Here is a 13,787-nt window from a genome sequence, read left to right on the forward strand (position 1 = left end):
CACAAGATTTTTGTTCCTTGAGTTATCTTCTACTACTTCTAGGATTTCTTAGTGTTACGTTGATACGTGACACCAACCTCTACAAGAATATACTCTCCACACTTACACAGAACCTCACAGGCTCTGTGCAGTCACAAGTGTTTCCCAGAAAGGAATCAAATTCCTGAAATACTCCTCTGGGGAACGATTTATTTGGATGTGACACACCTTGTGATGTCTAGTAAACACGTAAAACATCCCTGAAGATATTTCCTCCCTGGACAAGGAGGTATATCCTCCAAGGACAGAAAATCTACAGAAAAGGAATAGGGATTACTCATAGGAATAACTCACTCAGTGTTGAAGTGTCTCCTCTTTGGAGTATAAACATCGTGTGACACAGTTGAGGCTAAAGTAAACACTGACATAACTGGAAAAATTTCACATCTTGAGGAACACGCGAGTCAGCTGAATGCACAGGATGCTCTTCATGAGCTGCTCTCCTTACCCATGTCCTTTCAATTGATTTGGGTACTCCCCATTCCACACTGCTGGGGTGGATTCTCATTCTCTTGCAATCTAGTGAACGCTATTTCACTGCCTTTACAATCACTTTTAGCAGGAGAGACTTGAGCATGCAGCAGTCTAGGGGCCGAAGGACATCTCTCAACCTCAACTTCATCTCGTACATGAGCTGAAAAATGCAGAGAGAGCAGAATTCTTCATTGCACTGTAACACAAAGGCAGATACCCTGTCTGTTCCCCCTGAAAGCAGAGGAAAAGCTAAATAAGAGTAAAACTTTGTGAAGAAAACCACTGTGACCAGTATGATCCCAGCATGACCATGGCATGCAGCAGCACATGGCAGCTTTGCCATCCCAGCTTTCTCACTGCAATTTCCAAGTGATAAATTATTCTTCAACAGCCCCTCTAAAATGTACAGGCCTTGCTTTATTTTTAGGCTTCTATTTGGATGCTGAGCTCTTCCCAACATCAACCAGTCTGAGAAACAGGCTTAAAAAAAGAAACTGAAGAGTGGCCAAATTCTTGGCCTGTTGGAAGCGTTGTGTTCCACAGGCTGTGGTTGAGTTTGCATCGTGCTTGTGCGTCAAGAAATACCCTAAAGAGAAGTTGGGATTTACAGGAAGTCTAACACTTACCAGGGACAACATTCCCAGAAATTGGGTGTGCTTAACCCCTCCTTTCATTAAAAAAAGAATAAAATAATGTTATCCTGAATTCAGTTGTGTAGAATTTGTGGCTATGCCCCATTCATTAATGCCTTCAATGCGTTAATGAGACGTATATTGACAATAACCACATCACAACCTGCCTGACAAACAGCAACACCTCCCTCAGTAAACTCTATTTTTCTACAACATGCACCATTAGCAATTTGTGCTAATTAGGCTAGAGCATTAGGCTACAGCAAGCCTATATCTTTTATCAAGCTTAGCAAATAAGAAACTGTAGCTGTCTTGAAATCAGTATGACATTTCCCCCGGGTCTCAGTGGAGAAGGGATTTAAACTTCTGCTGCAGGTTGGATAAGACAGGTATCAGATATCCACAGCCAGCTTTCTATGGGTGAATCCCACAAACAGGTGGACAAATGAGGCAGGAGGAACTAATAATGAGAGCACTAAGAAGAACTATTCCTATTTAAAAAAATAATTCATTAATTCTATGTATGAAATAGTATTTGCAGACTCCAAAACTTAATTATCATGGTTTTCTTGCCCTGTAAGTTTAGATAACAACATGATCTAAGGTAGATAACTTCCCTTATAGACTTACATCTTCCTCCTCAGTTTGCCAGCAGAGCTCACCCAACAGCATCTGTCTTCCAATCTTCCCAAACTACACTCTCACAGCAGAGTCTGGTCAAACTGTACCCATTTCTAAGGCAGAGAACAACTTAGAGCTGCACTATTCATAAATACACATTTATTTTTCATTAGAAATGCATAATTACAGCATTTAAAAGCATTTTCCCCTAGAAAAGTAGTTAAGCAACGGTACAAACAAAATTGTTAGTCTTCTGCAAATACAGTTTTCATTACACTGAACAGAAAACACCAGCAAAAGGCTAATACTTGCAGTTATGGGGTTTTTTCTTTTTTTAAATATTTTCCATTTTTGTTATAAACACCATAGCAAATAAAAAAAAGGCTGTTTAAACAGTGAAAAATATTTGAGCTTTTGATCTTCTCTATGTGGTAAAGCAAGTATTGCAATGCAGCAATACACTTCCTAAGATATCTGCAGACATTCAAATGGCGTTTCTCACAGAAGAAATGAACAGGATGAGACATGGATTTAGCCTCCCAGGCTTGATTCGTTAGGTTTCTTTCCCTCTTTCTGAAAGAATTGTTTCTGGTTAAGTGTACCTAAGGGCAGGCCATTTATTTCTGATTTATTCTGAAGGCCAGGTCCTCCATTGATGCAGCGATGGAGCTTCTGCTGTAATAAAACAGGTCTGATTTATTCCAGGAGAGGACAACTGGGTCCATCAGAACTTGGGTTGCAGGAGATGGTGGAGGTGTGACCTTTAGTCTTAACAGGTATTTCCATTCTCCTGTTGTTGCATGAACATGACAGTGCTGAACTTCGGACTGTGCTCCACCGACGCCGCGGTTGACACAGCTTGCTGCAAGCCTCTCACTGAATTTGGATGGCCCCATGTTCTATCTGCATTTCTGGTTGGATGGCTGATTGAAGGGAATCGGTGCCCTGCGAAAGGAAAGGTGTCATCAGTAAATCAGTACAAGAGATTTCCATTGGTGGAGCCCAGGGAATGTGAATATTTCATACGAATATCAAGTTCCTGTATACACCAGTGCAGAATCTGAGTGGATACTGGCTCGGTGACAGAGCATGCAACGTGAGTAATTCAGACCAGCAGAGGCAAGGCAGGGTTGTGAGACCCCACCTGGAGTGCTGGGTCCAGCCTTGGAGTCCCCAGCACAAGAAGGACACAGAACTGTTGGAACATGTCTAGAGGAGGCCACGAAGACGATCTGAGGACTGGAGCATATCTCCTATGAAGGCAGGCTGAGAGAGTTGGGGTTGTTCAGCCTGGAGAAGAGAAAGCTCTTGGGGGGAGCTTATAGAGGCCTTCCAGTCCCTGAAGGGGCTTACAAGAAAGCTGGGGATGGACTTTTTAGAAGGGTGGGAAGTGATAGGATGAAAGGGAATGGTTTATAAATTGGAAGGGAGGAGGTATAGATTGGATATCAGGAAGAAATTCTTCACTCTGAGGGTGGTGAGGCCCTGGCACAGGGTGCCCAGGGAGGTGGTGGCTGCCCCCTCCCTGGAAATGTTCAAGACCAGGATGGATGAGGCCTCGAGCAGCCTGGGCTGGTGAGAGGTGTCCCTGCCCATGGCAGGGGGTGGGACTTGATCTTTAAGGTCCCTTCCAGCCCAAAGCATTCTGTGATTCTATGAATACACTTACAAAGGCACCAAAAATACCAGAAAGAGCCCACACGAAGCCTCAGTAGACTAATGCCCTTCAGGCTGGAAAGAGAAGGCTGAAATACTGAAACCCGGACAAGAATCTATAAAGAAATGAGTGATACAAAGAGAGCAAAAAGAGAACAATTATTCCCTCTCTCTTCCCAAAAAAGAACCAGCTCTAAAAAGAGACAAAATAAACCCTGGGTCTGGGCACAACCCGTGTGGCTGCTGGGGAGGGACTTGTCCCAGCACAACACATGTACTGATAGCTTGGGGGTACAGAACAGGGAGTGGTAGGGAAGGAAAAGCCCATCAAGGGTGATCATGGAAAAGCCAGTGGGAAGCCACAGGGGTAAGGAGAGTAAAAGTTACCTGCTGGCCCCATGCTTGCCATTTCCCCAGGATACAGTCTAAAGCTGCTGTAGTGTTCCTCTATTTTTGTGTAAAGGGAGAATAACACTACTATAGTGATTTTTTCTTCCCCCTCAAATAAAATTCTTCCTACAGGCCTGACTCCACTCACTTCCCAAGCAAAAAATCCTTCGTGAAAGAACTTTAAGTAAACACAACTGACCAAAGCTTTCAAAGGAAGTCTCCTTAAAAATGAAATTACTTTATACCAGTAGTCCAGCAACGCTGTGAAAGGATAATCCCATAGCAAGCTGTCTTCTTAGCCAAGTTGGTTGGAGTAGGGAAAACTGGATTATGAAACAAGCTCCATCTTTAGAGCTATAAAATGAATGGCATTTAAGAACAGCTGTATTGGCTTGGATAAAGTCCCTCACACCCAATAAGCCTTCCCTTGATAGCAGCCAATCTCACAAACATAGATAAACTACAAGAAAAAGGGCAAGCATTTAATGATATTTTCCCTGTACACTCCCACAGATTCCAAAGATCTGCCCTTGAGGGATTTTCCTTCCATAAATTCATCTAATAGATGCTTTATGTAACGCCCTGGATACAGAATTATTTCTGTGAGGAAGAAGTCTTATTTGAAGCCCAGCTTTCCAGCTGCAAGATGATCCACAGAAGTGGAAGCTCAACAGATTTCCCATCCTTTAGGTTCTACTATACATTTGCAAGTTATTTAATCAAATGAAAATACCTCAGGGTCAAAATGAAAAAGAATTGCTCCTAAATTAAGGTTTTGTGGTCAAATTATTTCTTCTCATCCCTCTGTCTGCTCCAGCTGATGTCAGAGAAGGGATTTATTTCAAACAGCCTCACTTCTACCTTTGGCTTTGCCCATGTCATTGTTTGCAAGGGCATGGCTTTCAAGAAAAAAGGTCTGAAACTGCTGTCCTGTTTTCAGACCTTCAGGAAATTCATGGTTGTGACATTTCAAACACAGAATTTGTGTAGGGCACAGCATCCAATGCAGCTGGATAACAAACTCCACTTTCGTAAGCTTGGATGTAGAAATAGACTCAAAATCCTTGAAAACATCTCAGTACTTCACAGAGCACCACATGAAAACAGGTCAAAGTGTCACAACAGCCTCACTGGGAGGGGTCTCCCTTCAGATGAGATCCATGATGAGTAGGATTAGTCATATTTTGAGGCAGAGAGGCCACTGGGCCGTCCACATAACACAGAGTAACACAAACTCCATGTTGGTTTATCCAATTCATCCTTTCCTTTTAGTTTCTGTAAACTGAGGAAATATTTATGGCAAACTTAGTTTTAGTCTTGTCTGCTTTTCCCTTCAGACTTTTATTCCACATTCCTTTTCTGCTTCTCCTCAGCTTTGTATAAATCTGTGTGGTTAACCACATCAAAACCTAACATGGTGCAAAGTGTCCCTGAAGAGAAGAGTAACTCTCTGGTGGCTTCCAGTTGTGTAGGAGATGGTTGCTGATGTTCAGAACTGCTCTCTCTATCCTCCTGCCCATCAGAGGTGGGAGCTGAGAAAGGAAGGAAGAGCAGCCAACAAAGAACCCACCCAGGAGAAAGTCCTTGGGAGGTAAATTTGAGGTCTGGAGGGAGGAACATGTCTCGCTACCTGATGCCTATGGACTTCACTAATTGAGTAGGACCAGCAGCACTCAAGGATTTATAAGGAATGAGGGACAATCCCAGTAGAAGCTCTTGTTGTCCAGTGTATTATTACAAGTGACTACCAATAAAATACAGAGGAGTTTAGTGCAGAGGCAAATCTAGAGAATGGGGAAAAATGACCCATGCTTATCTAAGGGAGCATCATTTTTTGGAAGAGCACTTCAGAGCATCCAGGTGGGGATCAGCAAAAGGAGTTTAGAGCTCTGGCCTACCCACCAGCCCCAGCCAGCTCGGACGGCTCGTGGGCAAAGTATAATGCAGCCCCATCACTTGTCCAAAGCCCCTTTAATTAGCTTCATACAGCAGCTCTGCAGATTGTGTTCTCCAGGGAAGAAGCACCAAGCACTCGAGTTTAGGGCATGCGAACTCTGGACAGGATTCTCCTGATTTCTCATGGTAGGGGAGGGAACCTCAGGAGACTCAATATCCAAATGTTTGTAGCCAGATCAGAATTCTCTGCACAACCAAGCATGTATCAGACAAAATCCCACTCCAGTATCGCTGCGAAGGGCGTTATAACCTGCCTCACAAGCTTATTGCTCAGCAGCACTTGTAAGCATCTTCAGACAAACTTTCCTCAACTGTTTTCAGGCAACATTCTTGTCCTGTAACCAGTCACAGCTTCAAGCTGCTGATAAGTTTCTTCAAGTCTCAGATATCTGACTCGTTAAACTGATTTAAAAAGGGAAACAAACCCCAATCCCTCCACTATAACCAAGGGGATCGAATCAGGATTGCTAACAGTGCAATTCCCATGAGAAATCCAGGCTGTTGATCAACACAACTGGAAAAACTGCTGTCAGAAAGGGAATAACATGTTTGAAGAGGAACCTCAGTTTGAGAAATAAACTTTCTGGATAGATTCCAAGCTAGTTTGGGTTTTTTTGCCATATCCTTTAATACAGCTCTCAGCCTTGAAGGATGCAGAAAAACAATGATGACCAAAATAATCATTCTCTAGAGGCACTGAGCAAGAACACAGAAGGAGGAATAGGCAAAGACCATTTATACCTTTGACAAAATGATGTTTCTTATTAGAGATGATTTAATTTGTTGGGTTTCTTTTACGGTTTGGAAGCGGGATCGTAAACTCATCGGGACTGCAGTATTTGTGGATAGATATACAGTTCATCACACAGATGTTTCAATTAAGTTAAGCATATTCAAATGGCAAGAAGTTATATACATGTATTTACATACTTGATTAGTTGCAGAGTGGTCTGTCACCGGTGTCAGCTGCACGTACTGGACTTGGATATCGCTCCCTTGGAGCGGGGATCCATCGACACCCCCTGACGCAGGCTCAGCTGAGGCCACAGCGATGAGCTGAGCTCCCTGCAGCACCTGCCAGGAAAGCAATGGAGACAGCAGCTTGTGAGCACCCACCACCAGAAACAAACCATCTAACCAAAACCAGGCACCAACCCAAAGACCATTAAAAAAGGAAACACCAGGGATCTCATCTGTTGGTAACAGTTGCTTTGAGTGACGCAGGGTTCGGAGAGGATGCATGGGAGGTTCCCACAGGAGATGCTCACCCCTGTGAGACTGGTAGTTCTGTTAATGATTATTGCAGTGGGCTGGGCAGGTGACACAGAGAGGGATGATGTCCACAGTGACATCCCACAGCAATGCTTTTCCCATCACACAAACACACATGGATCCAAGCTGCTCCTCTGCACAGCCACAGGCATTTCATTTGGACACTTTATTGGAGGAATGCTTATAGAAGGTGTGGATTTAAGAATTACTGCTAACCAATGCTTCCTCTCAACAGTCAAATGCAGCCACGTCCCCTGAAGGCTTCCAAACCCAAAGAACACTGGCCCATCTAAAAATGCTTGCCTAAAAACGTTCTTGTGATTAGACATACTAATAAATTATATATCTTACATATTATATGACGATTAAGGTCAATTATACACAGCATTAGTACAATCCTTTAACTAGCATGAAACAGATTAAATATTTACTAGAAGATTATAATATTTTATTTTATATATAATAACATATATATGTTCTAGATATATTATAATATAGATATACATAGTGTATATAATATATATACACTCATTATATATTATATCTAGAACATATCTCTATATATACCTCTATATATAATATAGATAGAATAGATATATTATTGGGGTTAGACTAATTTTAATTCACTTCTTTAAACACAAATCAGAATAAAATACACATATGTAATTAATGAAGGGTCCCTAATCTCATTTTTAAAATTCATGTTAAATCACTATGCTCATATTACATATCTAATAGATATTTATATACGATAGAATTAAAAATAGATGTTAAAATATTCATGTTTTAATTCAGCTAAAACACACATACTCAGTTTTAATTTCTAGATACCACAGCTGATGTATTTCTAAAGTATGTTATTTGAACCAGAAGGAACAAAAGAGATCTTTCAAATGGAGGAAAGAGAAGGAAGAACAAAAATAACATTCTTAACAAAGGTTTTTCAGAACAAAGAATGATTTCTCAGCTGATCTGCGGGTGGGTGGCCATGCAGCAGAGGGTAGACCAGAATTTCTCCAGGGAGTGTGGGAGGCAAGAAGAGGTGACCTCCATAAATGACCTTCGGGGGTGTTGTCAGGATTTTATAGGGATCTTGGGTGTTCTGAGATGCCGCCGCCATCGAACTGCAGAAGGATGCTCCGCTGTGTTTTCACAGGAGTAAGCAAAACTCACTGCCTACGGTGTTTGTTTTGGAACTACACAGCACATACCACCAGAGTGAGGTGACCGTCTGTCCTGCTGATTACCTGCAGGGCCTAAATGGATTTTGTCTCATTTCTTTCTTCTGAGCTGCAAACCTCAGGATGGCTGCGAGCAGCTGGACAAGCCCATCGCTCTCACATACAAACTGCTTTACAAGAGAGGAGCCCAGACCCTACATCAGTACCAGCTTCCCTGGTTTATGGTTGGACTTGATGATCTTGAAGATCTTTTCCAACCATAATGATTCCATGATTCTACAGGATGTTCTCAGCTGGAGAAGCCCAAATAACTGTTATATGTCATCTTATACCACATCTGTTAGATTCCCAGTGATAATCTACCTTTACCAGCCTGACTACAAAGAAGCAGCGACCCAGCAATACCTGCACTGACTTTTTCCTGCTGTCAAACCTCACCTCCCTCTTGGCTTCATGCAAAGTTATCTGCTTTCCCTGCTGGATAAACTCTTTGCAATTAAGCTTTCATTCACAAAGAAATGAGAAGCCTTTTTATAGGACATAACAATGAAGCTGAGCTAGTTTTTCACAGAGGACAGCACGCTGACATGAGCAGGGGTGGACAAACCCAGGTGCTTATGAGTTTCCACTGACAAGCTCACACAGTGATTGTTATCACTCCATTCCCAACAAACCACATCAAAGCCAACTCAGCTAAGTTTAAAGATGCTCTAACCCCAATTCATGTCCTCTAACCCCAATTCAAGACTAGGGCAGACGTAGCAACATACACTGTGCTTGGTTTCCAGTTGGACAGTCTGAAGAAACAGATTGATAAATTGGAGACACCAAATCTTGTTGCCTCTGTGGTGCGTGGTGAAGGTAACTTGCCTAAATTAAAGAGCAAAAATGAGAGAGCCCCCTCTCTCAGTACTGCCATCACTGGTCAGAATAAGAAAAGGTTCCCTCACACCTTCAGACAGAAACATAAAGTCATTTCCAGTAGTTTTGATTTTAAATAGTGCTAGAAATGCTTGCAGGAATAGGATTTCATGTGACCTGAACACAGAACCGTAGTCTCTGTGCAAACATTTATCTTCCTAAAGGCTCAATAAGCTCTGGATGAGATACAGGAACTGACAGATCCGATAACACAAGGTAAGGGACAAACAGGTCCCTCCTACCCACTCGAAGCACCACCAACACACCCATAGTCCTCCTGATGAGAAGCACAGCCCCCTTCAGCAGCATCCCACTACCTCAGTCTTTGCCTTTCTCTTTGGTTTGGGGTTTTTATCCCCTTTCTTTCCTCACCTCTCCACCTTTTTTCTTCTATCATTCTCTCTTCAAAGCCTTGATGATTCAGGACATGCAAAGTATTGAGCCTGAACATCTTGGATTTCTAGTTTTCATCCCTTCTTCAGTGAAACGTTTGCCATATAAAGCATAATAATAAAATAAGTATTAATAATGAAAACCAGCTACTTTCTCTGCTCTCTTCCCTTCCATTTAAAGACCATTTTAGCCCATAACTAATAGCTCCCATTTAACATTCAACTGCCAGGGCAGGAAATACAATTTTTAAATTTTTATTTTAAATGTAATAGGTTTTCCTTCAGTTTCTTCCAAGACTACTCAAGCACAGTTTCCATCCATGGTTCAATTCACATCCCATCCCTCTGCTGATTTAACTTATCACTAAGAATTATTCTTCTAGAAGCCCATAAAACTTCAAACCTTTCTTGACCCCAGCCTTCAGAAAACAGGTAACTCCTTTGGGCTAGATGGGAGTCTTTTTACCAAAACCACCCGTTCCTCAGCCTGGTCCTTGCCAGACTGAGCCTTCTAAACCACTTTCTTGCTCCTGTTGTTGTGAAGGTTTTTTAATTAATCTAGGCAAGCAAATATGTTTGCCTACCTCTAAAAAGCTCAAAACCAAGATGCATTGGGATTTTGGTGTCTTTTTTCCATCTTCCCATTTCTACTGCAGGAATGCAATAAAAGATGATGTTTCTTTTAAAAAAAATGAGTTTTGGAATCACTGAGAGTGGTTGTTTACAGAAGGTTCATATCTGAAAATCCTGTAATGCTCTGAGCCAGCAAGTAATGGCTGCAGCAGCAAACAGTGCACAAAAGGAAGGAGCAGTGCATGGGATCTCAGGGATGTGCTCTAGCTAATAGGTTGATAAAAAAGGAGTTTTGGGCCCAAAAGTGGGTGGTTATGGGTTTAGATGATTCCTAGAGAAAAAAAAAAATAAGAAAATCGTAGAATCACAGGACATACTGGGTTTGAAGGGACCTTCAAAGGCCATCTAGTCCCACCCTGCACTAAGCAGGGACACCTTGAACTAAACCAGGTGGCTCAGAGCCCCATCAAGCCTGACCTTGAATGTCTCTATTTAGTACCAACAAAACATTTGCTTCATGGATTTACCTGGGGCACCCAGATGCTATATTTGGGTGCAGAACTTAAAACCTTGTAGTATTAGAAATTACTGAGTTCCTTGAAAGCTTCTGAGGAACAGACTAATCAAGGTCTCCATCACATTGGCATTTACTAAGGAATCTGGAACAGACAATGCAAATGCCAAAAGGATGGAGCCGTACAGAAAAGCCCAAGATTTTCTTCCCCAAGACTGTTGTTTGTATTTCTTAATTTCACTTGATGGAAGAGAGGAAGACCCAAGAGTAGGAAACAAGTCCAGTATGGAAGGAACTAAAGGAAAACCAGTAACGCGATCTACATTACCCTCCTTCCTCTTCAAGCCATTAGTCCAATTTGACCAAGAAAAAGCCTATAAACTCAGACATGATAGCTGCTGATACAAAGTTCTTCTGGATAGTTTACAGTCAATTTCCAACACAATTAAAATATTAACATGACAAAAAGGAGAGGCAGCAAGGGACAGACTGACCTAACCCTTGTCCAAGCCATGTCTTGATCATGCTAAGATCAAGCAGCATTCATTGAAAGCCACCATAACCCCTGCACTATATTTATCTATCCCATATGGATATAAAAGCACACATACAGCCTGATGATGTGTTACCTTTCCAGAGAAATCAATTGCCATTCAACCTGTAATTCCTCAGAACAAATACAGAGCTGACAGCACAGACCATGCATCACTCCACATTGCTGGATATTTTCTCTGCTGTACTTTAAAATCAAACAGTAAGTATTTTGATCGAATTACAAGGCAGCTTTAAAGACTAAGTTTTCTCTTCCAAACTTTTCAAAACATTGAAAGCAATAAAAGACTGGAACTTCCTCTTCCAAAAAGATAAGGAAGACAGATGGCTCGCAGTGTTGGGGAGAGTATCTGCAGCTTTTCTCTCTCTGTGACTAGTGATGAGAAGCATACAGAGGTGCGAGCAGCACATGGAAGATGTAACCCGTCCTTTAGATCATTTATTGGCAATTCCTTTTTTTTTCAGCAGAAGCCTCCAAACTATGAGGCCTCTCTTCTTTTTAAGGGGCATTTTTGTGGCTGCTGTACATCAGACTTCAAACTAGTAAAATTGCACTAAAGGAAAAAGCCTAAATAGAGACCACTCACTGTTTTTTCCAAAATAATTACAGCTATTAATTTCTTATTTTTCAAGCTGAACTTGTTCTGATTACCATTTCATTATTACTAGCATCACTGCAAGAGAAAATCCCCTTCTGGGCTGTAGTGTTGACTCCAATCATGTGTTTCAGATCCAGCCACCAGTCAGTTTCCACAAATTCCCAGGTTTTTCTATTTTACTCTTACAAAAGGCTGATCATTGTCTAGTTTGTCTTACATGGCATAAATTACAGACCCTTACACAAAGCAATTTCCATGAAAACCACAGCTGCTTTAAGTATAACATCTCTTTTAGAGGCTATCCCCTCTTTATTTTAAATACTTCAATCGACAGAATAGCATGGAGCATCTTATGCACAGCCCCATCTGCTGTGTCTCCCTGCAGGAAAAGGTTTGGGAGGTGAAAGGCTCTACTGTGTCCTACTGGACAAGCCACCAAATGCTTAATAATATAGAAAAAAAATAATTCTGGAATATTTTTTTCTTAGAAAAACACACAGCTTTGCATCCAGAGTTATTAAAAGGCAGGTTGAGTCAATCGTATCTAGTAATCTAGGTCAGAGAGTAAAAATGACCCGTTACTTTCATTACTTAGCATTTAATTATGCTGCCATTTACATGTCACTAATTATTCATTTTCTTTCATATCTCATTAAAATACTGAATAGCTCTGGTTAAAGATATTTGTGGGAAAGCATCAGAAAAAAAAATCTAAATCTGAAGTCTTAAAAATGACTTTTTGCAATAAATATATCAGCTAAACTCCAGAGTGAATTCAACACCAGCCTCAGGCACTTGCTGTAGGGCTAGGGTTTCAAATGATTGAACAGCATGCTGGAAATATAAAGCAAGTTACTATACTGTCAATCAAACTAACAAAACTGAGCCCATTTTTAATATAATAACGCTGATTGAATTAAACACCCACTCCTGAGTGCCTGCACCCACATCAAAACCCATGCTAAGGAAAAGATGCAGCTATTAAACCCCTTTTCCACTTGAGCAGGATACCACGTTTGAGAGAAAAAATAAGGGGGATAAGAGACCCAGTGGTCATGGAGCCGCTACCAAAGTCAGAGTCCCTGAATCCTGAATCCCACTGGCATTTTCCATCACCCAAAATCAAATTGCTCCACTCACCCATCCTCAAACATCACAGACTTGTATGATTAAGGGGTTTGTAGAAAATTACACGGCAAGAGCTTTGGTAATGCTGAGGAAACATATTCCCATTACCATCTGAATCCCTTTCTCTTGAAATAAAAGCACATTTGATCTAAGGTGACTGGGGAGGGCATAAAAAAGATCTGCTCCTAAAAATTAGGTTATCAGTCTGAAGTTAAATCATCTAGTTCGTAAAGCTTTCCTCAGAGCCACTCCTTACCCCAGCAACAATCTGTACCTCAATTTGCTGTTTATTTCCTACATAAAACCCACCAATACCCAAATAAATTCAGCGTATATAAAAGTCTAATCTCGAGCAGTTGAGAGAGAGGGGAACTCTCCCCGCTGCGTATTTCTAAGTGCGCTGAATCGAACCGTGCAAAATGTGACCTTAAATCTGTCAAAACTTCATTAACTAACACCCCTCCAGAGCCATAAAACTGAGAGCACCTCCTTTAAATTCCCCAAACTAAAAGGCATGGAAAGGGAAACTGATTTCAGCTCTACCAAGGGTGGAAAAATAGAAGAGAATAATTCCAGAGGAGGTTTTTATCAGCGGCATTATTTCCTCGCATAACAAATAATAAAGCATCTCAGCTGCTTTTACTCTGAGCGTAGACCACAGCACAGATCTACTCCATAATGTCTACTCTGAGATTCCCTGGATAAAACCCGGGGAAAGAGCTGAGCACAAAACTGCAGCTATTGTGGTTCCTTAAATAAACTTTAGAAAAACGTCCGTCCTTCTGGCTACCGCGGTCGGATCGAGTTTGGGAAGCGAATTCTTTGATAACTTCTTATTAAAGGAATAAAATAATCAGATAAACAGAACTGCATGAAGCTTCAGAAGG

The 13,787-nt window shown here is 41.5% G+C and overlaps 1 protein-coding gene across 2 annotated transcripts in view; it reads right to left on the reverse strand.

Annotated features, from left to right (window-relative positions):
• Positions 1-2,623: 2,623 nt before the first annotated feature.
• BANP (BTG3 associated nuclear protein) overlaps positions 2,624-13,787 on the reverse strand; it is a 137,561-nt gene continuing 126,397 nt past the window's right edge. For both annotated transcript variants that reach the window (XM_084270337.1, XM_084270336.1), the window contains exons 11-12: positions 6,699-6,842; positions 2,624-2,711 (exon numbers count right to left, since the gene is read on the reverse strand). In XM_084270337.1, the coding sequence (XP_084126463.1) occupies positions 2,640-2,711; positions 6,699-6,842 (216 nt within the window). In that variant the 3' untranslated portion in view covers positions 2,624-2,639. The remainder of the gene's footprint in view (positions 2,712-6,698; positions 6,843-13,787) is intronic.

Source organism: Gallinula chloropus, assembly GCF_964237585.1.
Source record: "Gallinula chloropus genome assembly, chromosome: 13".
In the NCBI taxonomy this organism is placed as follows: Eukaryota; Metazoa; Chordata; class Aves; order Gruiformes; family Rallidae; genus Gallinula; species Gallinula chloropus.